The sequence below is a fragment of the Heloderma suspectum genome, chromosome 17, assembly GCF_057233095.1.
Source record: "Heloderma suspectum isolate Gila_16-S chromosome 17, 16-S_ref, whole genome shotgun sequence".
Classification (NCBI taxonomy): Eukaryota; Metazoa; Chordata; class Lepidosauria; order Squamata; family Helodermatidae; genus Heloderma; species Heloderma suspectum.
In genome coordinates, this window is record NC_139474.1 from 13,377,123 (window position 1) to 13,389,148 (window position 12,026).

The window sequence follows — 12,026 nt, forward strand, 5'->3', positions numbered from 1 at the left end:
CTGGACCCCAACCATTTGGGGCAAGAGAGAGCAAGCTCTCTCTCAAAAGGGGTCAGGCTGCCACCAATGATGTCACGGGAGGGGAAAGGGCTTTAGGGCAGGGCGCTGCTCCCTTGACACCTACTAGCCCAAAAGAGGTGTTCTGTCTGCGTCTCCCCACCCCAAAATTTAAGGGTTTATAGGTAAGCACCAGCACCTTGGATCAGGCCCAGAAACAAACTGGGAGCCAATGTAGTTGGTACAAGTTCTGTAGTCTGCTGCAAAGTGCAAAACACCAGCAAGCAATCTGGTTGCCTCTCCATACGGGGTGCGTTCAGGGTAACTTGCTGAACCTGAATAGTGGCAGCAATACAAAAAGAATGCATAGTGGAAGCGATCTGTTGAAAGAACTGATAACGAATGGAGCAAAGCCAAGCAGAACCCAACGTGAATGACAAGTGGGCGTTGTCGTGAGCCAAGGGCTGGAGGAAACCCAACTGTCTTCACCCAGTGCTAAAATGATTACAGTTGGGCCCGAGCGAGTATTTCTGGCTGGGGCACCTCCAGAGGTTTTGGACCACGACTGCTCTCAGCATGGCCAGTCGTCAGGGGTGATGGGCGTTCCAGTCGAAAACATCTGGGGGGTTGCAGTAGAGCGGCCACACACCTAATGGACAGCAGGGGTGGGCAGCTTCTGCCTCTCCAGATGTTTAGGCCTACACCTCCCGTTAGCCCTCGCCAGTGGCAAGGGAAGTCGAGGGTTGTAGGTCTACCGCTGAGCTCCGGTCCCCCTCCAGAAGTAGGCTGTGGGGTTGTTCCTCCCCTCTTCTTGTGGTTTCTCGAGGTTTAAAGTTTTACTCAGGGGGGGGGCGCATGCTCTCCCCTGACATTTTTTGGGAGGGGGCGGGACGTATATTGCAGCCTTCCCTGACCTGGGGCCCACTGGCTGAGTCTGACTATGACACCCAGCATCATCGTCCGACTTGGCCAGAGGGCCCCAGGTCAGGGAGGGCTGGTGTATTGAATCTGGCCATCTTGCCCAGCCTTGGGAAGCGAGGGTCTCCTCTCCCCCCCCCCCCCGACGTTCGAGAAATTTTCTCATGCCATTTTTCCGTTCCCACTTCCATAGCCCTGCTCCTGCATTTCACCACCCACCCCGCTTCCGCTGTGCGTGGGGGATGGGCGGGCAGGTACTTCCCGTTTTTTGTCCCCATGGGTAAACGGTGTCGTGCGTGTCGTTTCGCTTTTTATTTTACTTATTTACTTTGTCTCCCTTTTGTCCCAACAGGCCTGTGCTCAACCATGCAGAACTCCCTCAGTAACCCCTGCATCCAGTCCTCGCTTAGCAACCCCTCGCTGCAGGGCTCCCTTAGCAACCCCTCACTGCGCTCCTCCCCTAGCAGCGGCTCGATCCCCTCCTCCATGAGCAACCAGTCCCTCCCCTCCTCCCTCAGCAACCCCTCGCTCTCCTCCTCCCTCAGCAACCCCTCCCTCCCCGCCTCGCTCGGTAGCCAGTCTGGCCCCAACAACCCCAGCTTCAGCGGCGCCGCCTCTTCCACCGCTTCCTCCCCGTCGGCTGCCCCCGCCGCCTCCTCCTACGCCTCCCTGAACGCCTCGCCCCGGCGCAGGGTCCCACTCAGCCCCTTGACCCTCCCAATGGGCGGAGACTCGAGAAGGCCGCACCCAAAACCGTTTTCGCCAACTATGTCACCCACATTGTCCTCCATCACGCAGGTACGCATGGGGCCCGTTTTTGGGTGCTCCTTGGCACTCGCTTTTGGCCACTGCCTCTGTGTGTGTGTGTGTGTGTGTGTGTGTGTGTGTGTGTGTTTTAATTTCACTGCTGTGTTTTTCCATCTTCATTTCAACTTGGGGGGAAAAGCCCCCTCCCCTGTTTCCTTCTAGAGGTAGTTCTCCACCTTTTGGAGTGGTGGGGTGGGGTGGGTCGGTTATGTGGTTTCAAGGCCTCAGCTATCCTTGGAAAGAAGAAAGGAGTCCGGTGCTGAGAGAGAACAGATTTTTTTTTAAGAGAGCCCTAAGGAGTAGAGATGCCTCCATCATCATCATCTTTTAATTTATATGCCGCTTTTCCACAAAAAGCACCCAAAGTGGCTAACAATACTACAACAACAACAGCACAGAAACAAAGAATACCAGTACGTCAGTTACAATAATTCAATACATCAGCAGCAGCAGCAGCATTATTATTATTATTATTATTATTATTATTATTACAATAATAATCAGCCCAAACAATTCACTTCACTAATACTAACATTATAACGTTATTACAAAATAGGCAAAATCAACCATTTCAATACAGTATCAATGATTATCTGTAATGCGTAAGCCAGAGCAGAATACAAGAGAGCGCATGGGAAATGCAGGAATTCTGAAAGTAGAAAGTGGTGTAGTGGTAAATTTGGAAGTGCAGGCACTCATCGTGACAGTCCTCATAGCCACACCGCCAAGGAGAGCCCAAGCATTCAGCCTGCTGTGTAGGTCCCTATCAACAATCCAGTTCTAGCAGTGTTCATCTCTGTCAGGAGCAGGTCTTTTGTAAAGCCGATGGGTCTCGATCGCCCATTCAAGACCGAGCCGCCCCAAAGTACTTAGCATTGCAACAGGGAATAATATATTGTTGCTGGGAAAATTCACACACACACACACACACACACACACACACAAACACACACAGGGCTACTGTGGGGATTGCGGCTAAGCTCAGAGAGAACAGGGCAGTCTGAGTAGCTGCTACTCAAAGTGCGGGCGCTGTGTCCCTGTGAACGCTGGCTCCGCTACACCACTGGTAGAAAGCTTACTTGCTCTCTAAATATATATAAAACCTTTTCACATCAATTGAAAAAACCAAAGGAGCACAGCTTTCTTTCACGCTACACTTGTAAAGTGGTTCTTGCAAGCTTTTGAAGGAGGAATCCCTATCCCCAAACGCATAGAGCTGCATTAAAGATTCCTGTTCTTGCTCAGCTGCTGGAGTCCTTTACTCCTTTCGGGTGTGCCTAACTGAGGTGCTGTGCTGTTCCCCTCCCTCCCCACTCATTTAGCCAGAGCCTGCCTCTGTTCCTCTGTTTGGAGAGACCTCAGAGATTGCAAGCAGTGTTGTGACAGAACAATAGTGCCAGCTGCTGGGCTGTTGGAGAAGTGTTTGTCTCAGACACACCGTTCAGTGCACCTTAGCGCCGTTCAGTCAACTAGAGTGCTGTTTGAATCAAGTCTCGGGCTGATGCATAAATGGCAAGGGTTGTGTGTGTGTTTTCCATTGGGTTGGAGAAGCTTCAGGCCTTGTCAGAAAGGAGTGGGCGTAGCCACTATCCTACATCAACGCATCCTTCTGGCCATTTGGGGCCCTCCCACTCTCTCATTATTTTTTAGAGCCTTTCTTCGTTAGATCCTGCAGCTGCTGCCTTTGCCTGCTCAGGCGAGAAGCAGTCAGCTGAAGCCAACAAGTAACGGCTTCCTTATCGAGACGGCTGTGCTCCTGGGGAGGATGTGATTGTGTGGGGCCCCGGCCGGCAGTTGCTTCCCCTGTGAGAGAAATGGGAAGGGGCACTCCGAAAGGCTGAAGTTGAATCACTGGGACTCCCTGCATCACTCCCTTCACTTCTGTCTCTCCACCCCCCGCCCTTCCCAGTTCTCCCATTCTGGGTTTGGATCCTCCCTGCAAAGCCGGCTCCTCATAAAGCCGGGCCTTGGGAGAAAATGCTCACTTCCACGCATATCCACTTGATGAGGCTGTCGAGCGCTCCCTGACACCCCACTCCACCCCCAAATTCCTTCCTTTCTCAACTCGCGTCCCTTTTAGGCCTGAGCTCTACCTCCCAACAGGATGAGGTGGCGGAATCCTCCGTGGAATGTGCCACTTCAGACTGTGGGTTAGAGAACCGCTTTGAACACTCCACATAAAACAAAATTCCTTGTATGGAGAGGGAGAGAGAGAATGTTCTGGCTGAGCCTGCTTCTTGAGGGCACGGGGAAGAAATCCCCCTCTTTGGGAAGCATTCAAAAATGGCATTGCCCACCTGCAATCCAACGTGGTATGTTCCGTGCTCCCACTCATCCTGATCCTCGCATGGACTAGACGTTACCCCAGGGGTGGGTGGGTGGCTGGGAACTTCCTGCCCTCCGGTTAATTGCGACATTGGACTGTGATGCCCATCATCCCCTGGTTGCTTGGGGCTGATGGGGGTGGGAGTCCAGCAAGATCTGGAGGGCGGCAGGTTCCCCAGTCCTGCCTTAGCCCTGGGCGGGGCATGTTTGTGAGGGGCTCCTTCCCTCCCATGAGCTGTGGCCTGTTTAACTGTTGCTCCCCAATGTGCCTTTTTTCTCCCTGCCCCCAGGGGGTGCCGTTGGACACCAGCAAGCTGCCGGCCGACCAGAGGCTCCCTCCGTACCCCTACAGCCAGCCCGGCTTGCACCTCCAGCAGGGTCAGAAGCCACACCACCAGGGGCAAGTAGGGGCAGCTGGACCTCAACCAGTCCGCCAGCAGCAACAGCAGCCGCCGCCCATGCAGACGCAGTGCCCATACCCGACGCACTACCAGTCCAGTTCTGTGCTCCAGCACCAGCTTGGCCAGCCGCTGGCTGACTTTGGCCTGGGCAGCGTGAGTACTGCAGCCTGTGCGGCTCGCATGCCGGCCCTGTGCTTGTCTCAATGGGTGTCATGTCGGGCCTGCGCGGGGCGCGTGCGTCCTGATGCCATCTGTCTCGCTGGTGTGCTGGGACAGGCCAAGCGCCCGTCTCGTCCACCATCCCGTTTTCCCCAGTGTGGCCAAGTTGATATTTTTTATTTATATTATCCCTTCTCCCCCACCCCCTTCAGCCAGAAAGCAGTTTTCAGAGCTGAAGAAATAAGGTTGACCCTCCCTGCAGGCCTACGACCCTGAAAGGCAGGGCATGAAAGGAAAGGGGATTGGAAGGGAGGAGGAAAACAAACAAATTCAGGCACGAGAGTCTTGAGTTGCAAAAGCAGATGCCTCCGGGAAGCTCACAAGCTGGGCCTGAAGGCAAGAGCCTTGTCTTATTGTTGCTGCCAAGCCATTAGCATCTGTGGTATACTGCATCTGGACGTGGAGGTTCTTATACCCATCATGATGGAGAGCAAGCCCACAGGCAGGATATTTCTTTTTGCATATGGTCAGTTCTGTTCCATCTTTTATGACAAAATCCTTGGTTATGCCTCAAGGGAGGGCAGAGATCTTTGCCCCAGAGAGGCTGCATGCTGCTGCAGGCCAGTTGCTGGGGAACATGAACAGGAGGCTGCTGTTGCCCTCATGTCCTGCTTGTGGGCTTCCCACAGGCAGCTGGCTGGCCACTGTGTGAACAGAATGCTGGGCTAGGCAGGCCTGTGGTCTGATTCATCAGGGCTGCTCTTACAGTACGTTAAGGTGGCTGCCATAGTAAAAAATAAAGGCCGATAGCCCGTACGCCTTGTCTGTTCCCAGCATCTGCTGTTCAGAGATAGACTGCCTCTGAACCTTGAGGTTCTGTTCCTAACTATTGTGATGCCCTGGTCCCTTCCTTCCCCCCACCCCATACAAGCACACCCTGATTATCTCCAGCTGAGCATTTTAAGCATTATAAGTGTGTGTGGCCGGCTCCCTGCTCAGTTCAAGCAGCTCTCCTCTCTCTCTCTCTCTCTGCAGTTTGATCAGTGCAGCTTCATGGAAAACATGACGGGAGGCTTCGCGTTCAACAGCAATGCCTTCACAGATGACCTGGGTGCCTTAGACTACTCCCAAGGCGACAACATGGGCCAGTCGGGGGGTGGCGGCGGCGGCACACACGACCCCCACCTGCTGAACCGCCAGAACCTGAGCAACTGCGGCCGCCATGGCCCCATCCCCAACATTATTCTCACAGGTAATGGGGGGGCCGGAATGATGGAGGGGGGGAGCCGATGTCCCCCCAAAAGCCAGCGTCCGCACAGATGTGTGTTGTGGTTCCCGAACCTGTCTCGAAAATGGCGCTTGGGGGAACGTTTTCTGTCTGGATGAAAAACAAACCAAGGACGTTAAAAAAAGGAAAAGAGAGTCGACCTTCTACCTTGGATATGATGTTCCAAACTAGCCTTCCCTCAGCCTGGCGCCCTCCAGATGCTGACTGGGGCATGCTGGGAGTTGTAGTCCAACCCATCTGGAGGGCACCAGGTCAGGGAAGTCTGTGCTAGAGTCAGACTACTTCAGGCGTGCTTCCCCAATCCTGGTGCCCTCCAGATGTGTTGGGACTACAGCTCCCATCACCATTGGCCATGGTGGCTGGGGCTCGAGGGCAAAGCAGACGTTGGGCTGGGGCTTCTTTCTGAAACATGAAAAATGGGAACGAGCGAGGGATGGGCCCTGGGTGAGATGACAAATTGTCTGCTCCAGGGGTTGGGCGACTTGTGGCCCTCCAGATATGTCAGACTACAACTGCCATGATTCTTGGACCTTGGCTGTGCTGGCTAGGGCTGATGGGAGTTGTAGGCCAAAGCATCTGGAGGGGCTGAAATGGCCTAGCCCTGTTTTGGCTCTCTTCGACCGGGGGCTGGAAGTGATGCAGTTTCTGGGTTTCGGTTGGGGGCAACTGGCAGATATAGGAAGCTGCCTTGTACCGAGTCAGGCCTTTAGTCCGTCTAGCCCAGGACTGGCTACACTCGACTAGTGGCAGGTCTCTGGTGGGGTCTTGGTTAGAGAGGGGTCTTTCCCAATTTTCCCTCGCCAGAACCTTTTAAGTGCAGATGCCAGAGACTGAACCTGGAGCTTTAAACTTGCAAGACGTGTGCTCTGCTACTGAACTCATGTTCTTCTGATGTGCCCGAAGGAGCATTTCTGGACATGCTGGGCCAAATCCTGGCACCAAAGATCTGCCAGACTTCCTTGGTGCTGGAATGCCACCTGTGCCCAATTTTTAAAATGGGTTGATGCTTGCTTTGAAAGCAGGCTGATGTTTGTTTGCTGTAGAAACGAGTATTCTTGCTGTTCACAGCCTTGAGCACACTCTGCATCTAGGATTTGGGCGATAAACCCCTTCCACTTCAGATTCTATACTGGGAGTTTTGAGGTAGAGCAGGGAAAGAACATTTGACATGAGATGCCCCACTTGCAAATAACCTTGACTCTAGAAAGCTGCCAGCATGTTTGAGAGAAGGGTTTTAGCCTAGCTTTCTATGTGCAGGGAGGAGTTTTAAAAATAATAGTAGGCGACTGCACATTCAAACATGGACCCCCCCCTTTCCTGTCTGAAGTGGTACAGCCCCAGAAAAGGGTTGTCCTGAGTGTTATTTCTCTGTGGCTTGAATGGCCTTTTCAGTGCCAATAGAACCAGGGGTATTATTTATATTGCTTTTATTTTAAAGATTTCTACCCCGCCTTTCAATCAAATGATTTTCAAGGCGGCTTTCAAGCGCCAGGCAATAATAGAAACAGCAAGAACAAAGCATATGTGCCCCAGAAGTGCTTAGTCCCCTGGCCGATGGGTGGGACTGGTAGATGCTTGCTTCCCTTTGGTTTGGGGGCCCCTGGCCTTGGGAGTTGGTTCCAGTCCCCAGGTGGCCACGCCCCTTTCCCTGGTCCCGCCCCCCTCCCCTGATCATTTGGTGGTTTCCCAGCCTTTCTGCCTATTTTCCCTGTTCTGAAAGGTTGAAATGCTTCTGCTGAGGCTTAGTTACTGGCAGTCAGAGCTTGAAGCTAAATCAGACTGTGGTTGTTTTGGGGTGGTTTGGGCCCCTCCCCCTTTGCCTCTGGCCCCTCCCCCTTTGCACCTGCCTGCCACTGGAATGAGGGCCCCGAGAGCTTCTCCGAAATGGCATTTGGCCCTTGAGCTGGCGGAAGTTCTGTCTCCCGGTCGACGGACAGGGCCCGAATGGTCTCCCTCTTGGTGTGATGCTCTTCCATGGAGGCTGGGGGCACAACCTGTAAAAAACCGTGTCAAGGGCGCAGTGCCATGCGTGTTTAGGCAGGGGCATGCTGGGAGTTGTCGGCCTTTTATCTGCCTAAACACGTATGGCACTGCGCCTTTAAAGGGTTGTTCCACGGAAATCGGCGGGCGCTGTTTGCTGCTTGGACAAAGGGATTGTCTTGTTCCCTAAGAGTCTTGCAAGAGTCACCATGCCTGATTCTCTGTTCCTCCCTCCCCCCCCCTTTAGGGGACTCCCCCCCTGGGATTTCCAAGGAGATTGCCACGGTCTTGGCGGGCATGCCCGGTTTCGAAATGGACTCCTCCTCCCTGGGTCTCGACGAGGACCTGAAGATTGAGCCGCTCACCTTGGACGGACTCAATATGCTGAGCGACCCGTATGCCCTGCTGACTGACCCAGCCGTCGAGGATTCCTTCCGCACAGACCGGCTCCAGTGAAGGGAGGCGGCTGCGGTGCTGAGGACACACCCCACCCAGCGAGGAGGATGGGAGCCACTGGAAAAGCCCCCCCACACACACACAAAGGGCTGGGCTTCCACTCCCCAAACGGGGATGCCGGGAATAGAGATGGTGCTTGGCCACCTCCTCCAGAGAGACGTCTGTGGCTTGACACCTCCCCGGGCATTCTGGGGCCAGACTTGGCAAAGAGCAGTAGCAAGCCCAGGTTACAGGGACCTGGGAAGTATGGGGCAGGGGGCACCCCCCTAAACCACACGGCAGGCAGGAGCTTTTGGGCGTCCCGAACCCTCCAGTTCACAAGCAGGAGAAAATGGACTGGATCCAGGAACAGCCTTCCGCCCCCTTGATCCGAGGGGCAGGCGTTCATGTGATTCGGAGGGGGGCGGTCTGCCCCCATGAGTCCCAGCCATTTCTTTGCCCTGCGTTTGTTCCTGTGTAGATTTCCCCCTGCACCGATAGCCAGCGAGATCCTCCTAGTGTGCCCTATCAGCGTGGGGAGGCGGGCGCGACATTCATAGTTCCTTTTTTCTGTCGTTTTTTTGGGCCTAATCATGTTTTTTAAAGAAAAGAAAATCTGTACATAACTCCTCCCTCTCTCTCCTTGCTCTCCCCTCCTTCTGAACTGCCGTGTACATGGGGGCTGGGGGCAGAGAGGGAACGGGGGTCTCTTGTAAAGCACTTGTAACTTTGCATTCTTATCTGCCGTGAGATCAGGTCCAGTATCTGAGCTTGAGTTTGGGGGGGGGGGGTGGCGATGCTGGGGGGGGCAGGGGGAGGCGAAGATGGTGGGCGAGGGGTGGCACTTGCTACGCCCACTGCTTCTCTCCCCCTCCCTCCCGCCCGCCCTCCCTCCCTCCCTCTAGGGAGGAGATAAACCAGAGTGATTTTATTATTATTTTTTAAAATATATGTTAATTATCATGACGTTTCAAAGTCGCTGTTTTGTGTGATTCTGGGCGAGTTAGCCAGGGGGCATTCGAAGGACCTGAGAATTGCTCTGCTGGATCGGGGCCAAGGGTCCTTCCAACTCCTGATCCCGTTTTGTTTTAAAGAGAAGACTGATGTCCTTCAGAAGCTCACAAACAAGGCGCGTGGGCATCCGCCATCGTTTTGTCCCCAGTGTCTAGTATCCATTGGCAGGGGCATTGCTAGGCACTTAAACGTTTTCGGGCCCAATCTTTCTATTGGCATCAGTGGAAGGCTTTCTTTTCCCCCCTAATCTTAAATGCCATGTGGAGGGGAGATTGGGGGGGGGGGAGTGCACAGGGAGGGTAGGGTTGAACCTTCCCTCCCCAACTCTGATTTACCTGGTAATTCCCCCCTGCATGGCAGCTATGTTTATTTTAAAAAACTTCCCTTGGCACAACGTATTGCCAGGCTGGGGTGTCTGGGGTGTGTGTGTGTGGGAGTTGTAGCGTGTGGGGAAGGAGGGGTTAACCCTCCCCTCCCCAGCTGCAATCCCCCTTGAAAATTGCTCCCTGCGTGGCAATTAAGCTGAGGAAAAAAAGCTTCCACTGGCACCAGTGGACACTCAGGGCTCTGGGGAGTAGAGCCGGGGCTATGGGAAATGGATTCAGGGCCACGACCCCTTGGGCCCGGGCCTAACAGCACTGCTGGCCGTTGGCAGAGCTCTCCATGGATTTGCCTGCCTAACCCTAATCCCCCTTTGAAGCCAGTTGCCATTGCAACATCTTTGGGCAGGTTTTTTTTTTGTACTAACAAATGGTAGTTGTACATGGGGTGTTCCTGTTTGGGAGTCCACCCAGCTGCCCTTTTCCAGAGTACTCCATTCCATGCCCCTCCCACCTGGTTTTCCATTAACAGTCCGTCAACATTCCATGTCTGCTGAGCACGCTCAGTCCTCATTGCGCTGTTTCTGGTTTCACCCCCGTTGGGGTGGGGTGTTTGTTTTTTTTTAGTACTTCTGCTAAGCTTGGGTTTTCTCAAATTTCCTGCTGCTACCTCCCTCTTGTGTGGAAGGCGAACCTTTGGCTACATAAGGATCAGGTACTTGGACAATGACTCGCTATTACTGTATAGCACAGGTGGGCAGCTGGTTTTTTTTTGCTCTGTTGAGGGCTGCATCATGTTGGCAGTAGGCAGGGCTGAAACCATACAGGTGGGTGAGTGACCTCTTTTTCTCTATGCTGTCTCCTTTTCTGTCTCTGACACCCCTTTTTGCTCTCTCTCTCTCTGATACCCCTTTTTGCTCTCTGACACCCCCTTTTTGCTATCTCTGTCTGTGACATACCCGTTTTGCTCCCCGTCTTCCTTTCAGCCTAGCAGGCTGCCAGGAAAGGGACAGATCATTCTTGCCAGAGGTCTGAACTGATTGCATGTGGAGGACTTTTGAAATTAGGCCGAGGGCTGCATGAAAATAGGTTGAGGGCCACAGGCCGCCATTGGGCTGTGGGTTGCCCACCCCTCCTAGATACATAGGATTATTTTATATAGTGCCATTATGTGCATGGTGCTTTACAGCAGGGGTGTTGAATCTCTGGCCATGGGCCTCCAGATGTTTTGAATGACAGCTCCCAGCGTTCTTGACCATTGGCCATCTGGTTTTGGCAGATGGGAGTTGAATTCCAAAACATCTGGAGGGTAGAAGGTTGGGAAAGGCCGATAGAAACCCAGGAATCCCCACTCTCCTGCTATAGGTAATCTTATTCAGCCACTCCTGTGGCCTCTCAAGATGTCACTCGGCATTGCCCACACACCCTTCTAAACATACCTTCACAATCATGAGGGTTAGAAACTTGTTCAAAAAAGAGAAAAAGATATGGTATGGGGCAGGCATGAGTTTAGCAGGACTAGTTGCTGCCTTCAGAGATGCTTTGCAGCCTTCTCCGACCTGGTGCCCTCCAGGTGTTTGAACAATGCCCATCATTCTAGACCATTGGCCATGCTAGCTGGGGCTGATGGGAGTTGGAATCCAATGCATCTGGACCATACCAAGTTAGGGGAGGTTGCAGTGGGGTCTAAAGCAGTGATGGGGGATGTGGTGAAGCATACTGGGAGTTGCAATTCAGCAACATCTGGAAGGGCGCCCCTTCTTCTCCTTCTCTGGCCTACGTGCAAGAAAGGCACACGAGAGATTGCATTAGGTGGGTGTTGATCCTTCAACCAAGGCATCCATGCTTTCAAGCTCCGACGAAGGCTTGCTTCCTGCGCACAGCTGCACGACTTCTCTCTCCTCTGCGCCAGGTGTCTAGCTTCCCAGTTGAACAGAGAAATAGCAGAGGGGTCATAAATTCTCTTTTTCTGAGAGTCCAAAAGTTGAGAGCGAGGGGGGCGAGGCAGAGGGGGAGCGTGGCGTGGGAAACTTAGGAGCAACACCTCCACCTGGTGGTGATGGGAATGAAGTGCACCCCAGGCACGAACGCCCTGTTGCTGTGGCGGGTATCTGGCAGCAAGAGCGACTTTCGCACTCGAGCCCTTTAGCGACGCAGCATAGAAAGCTTTGGAATCTCAGCCTTCCGTTGGCAAAGCTTTCCCCTTGGATGCAGGGCTTTTGCTCCTCCCTGCATCGTGTGTCAGTGGGCTGATTTCTATCAGATTTTTATATATATGTATATAGATAGATAGAGTGTGTACGTATATATAATACAATAATTATATAATATATATATAATATAATTATAATAAAATCAATATATAATTATATTTCATATGAT

The 12,026-nt window shown here is 53.1% G+C and overlaps 1 protein-coding gene across 2 annotated transcripts in view; it reads left to right on the forward strand.

Annotated features, from left to right (window-relative positions):
- CRTC2 (CREB regulated transcription coactivator 2) overlaps positions 1 to 9,285 on the forward strand; it is a 38,755-nt gene extending 29,470 nt beyond the window's left edge. The window contains exons 11-14 of one of the 2 annotated variants that reach the window (XM_084823903.1): positions 1,268 to 1,713; positions 4,338 to 4,601; positions 5,643 to 5,859; positions 8,123 to 9,285. In XM_084823903.1, coding sequence (XP_084680029.1) covers positions 1,268 to 1,713; positions 4,338 to 4,601; positions 5,643 to 5,859; positions 8,123 to 8,331 — 1,136 coding nt within the window. In that variant the 3' untranslated portion in view covers positions 8,332 to 9,285. The remainder of the gene's footprint in view (positions 1 to 1,267; positions 1,714 to 4,337; positions 4,602 to 5,642; positions 5,860 to 8,122) is intronic. The other variant, XM_084823904.1, reaches the window with a different exon arrangement.
- The last annotated feature ends 2,741 nt before the right edge of the window (positions 9,286 to 12,026 follow it).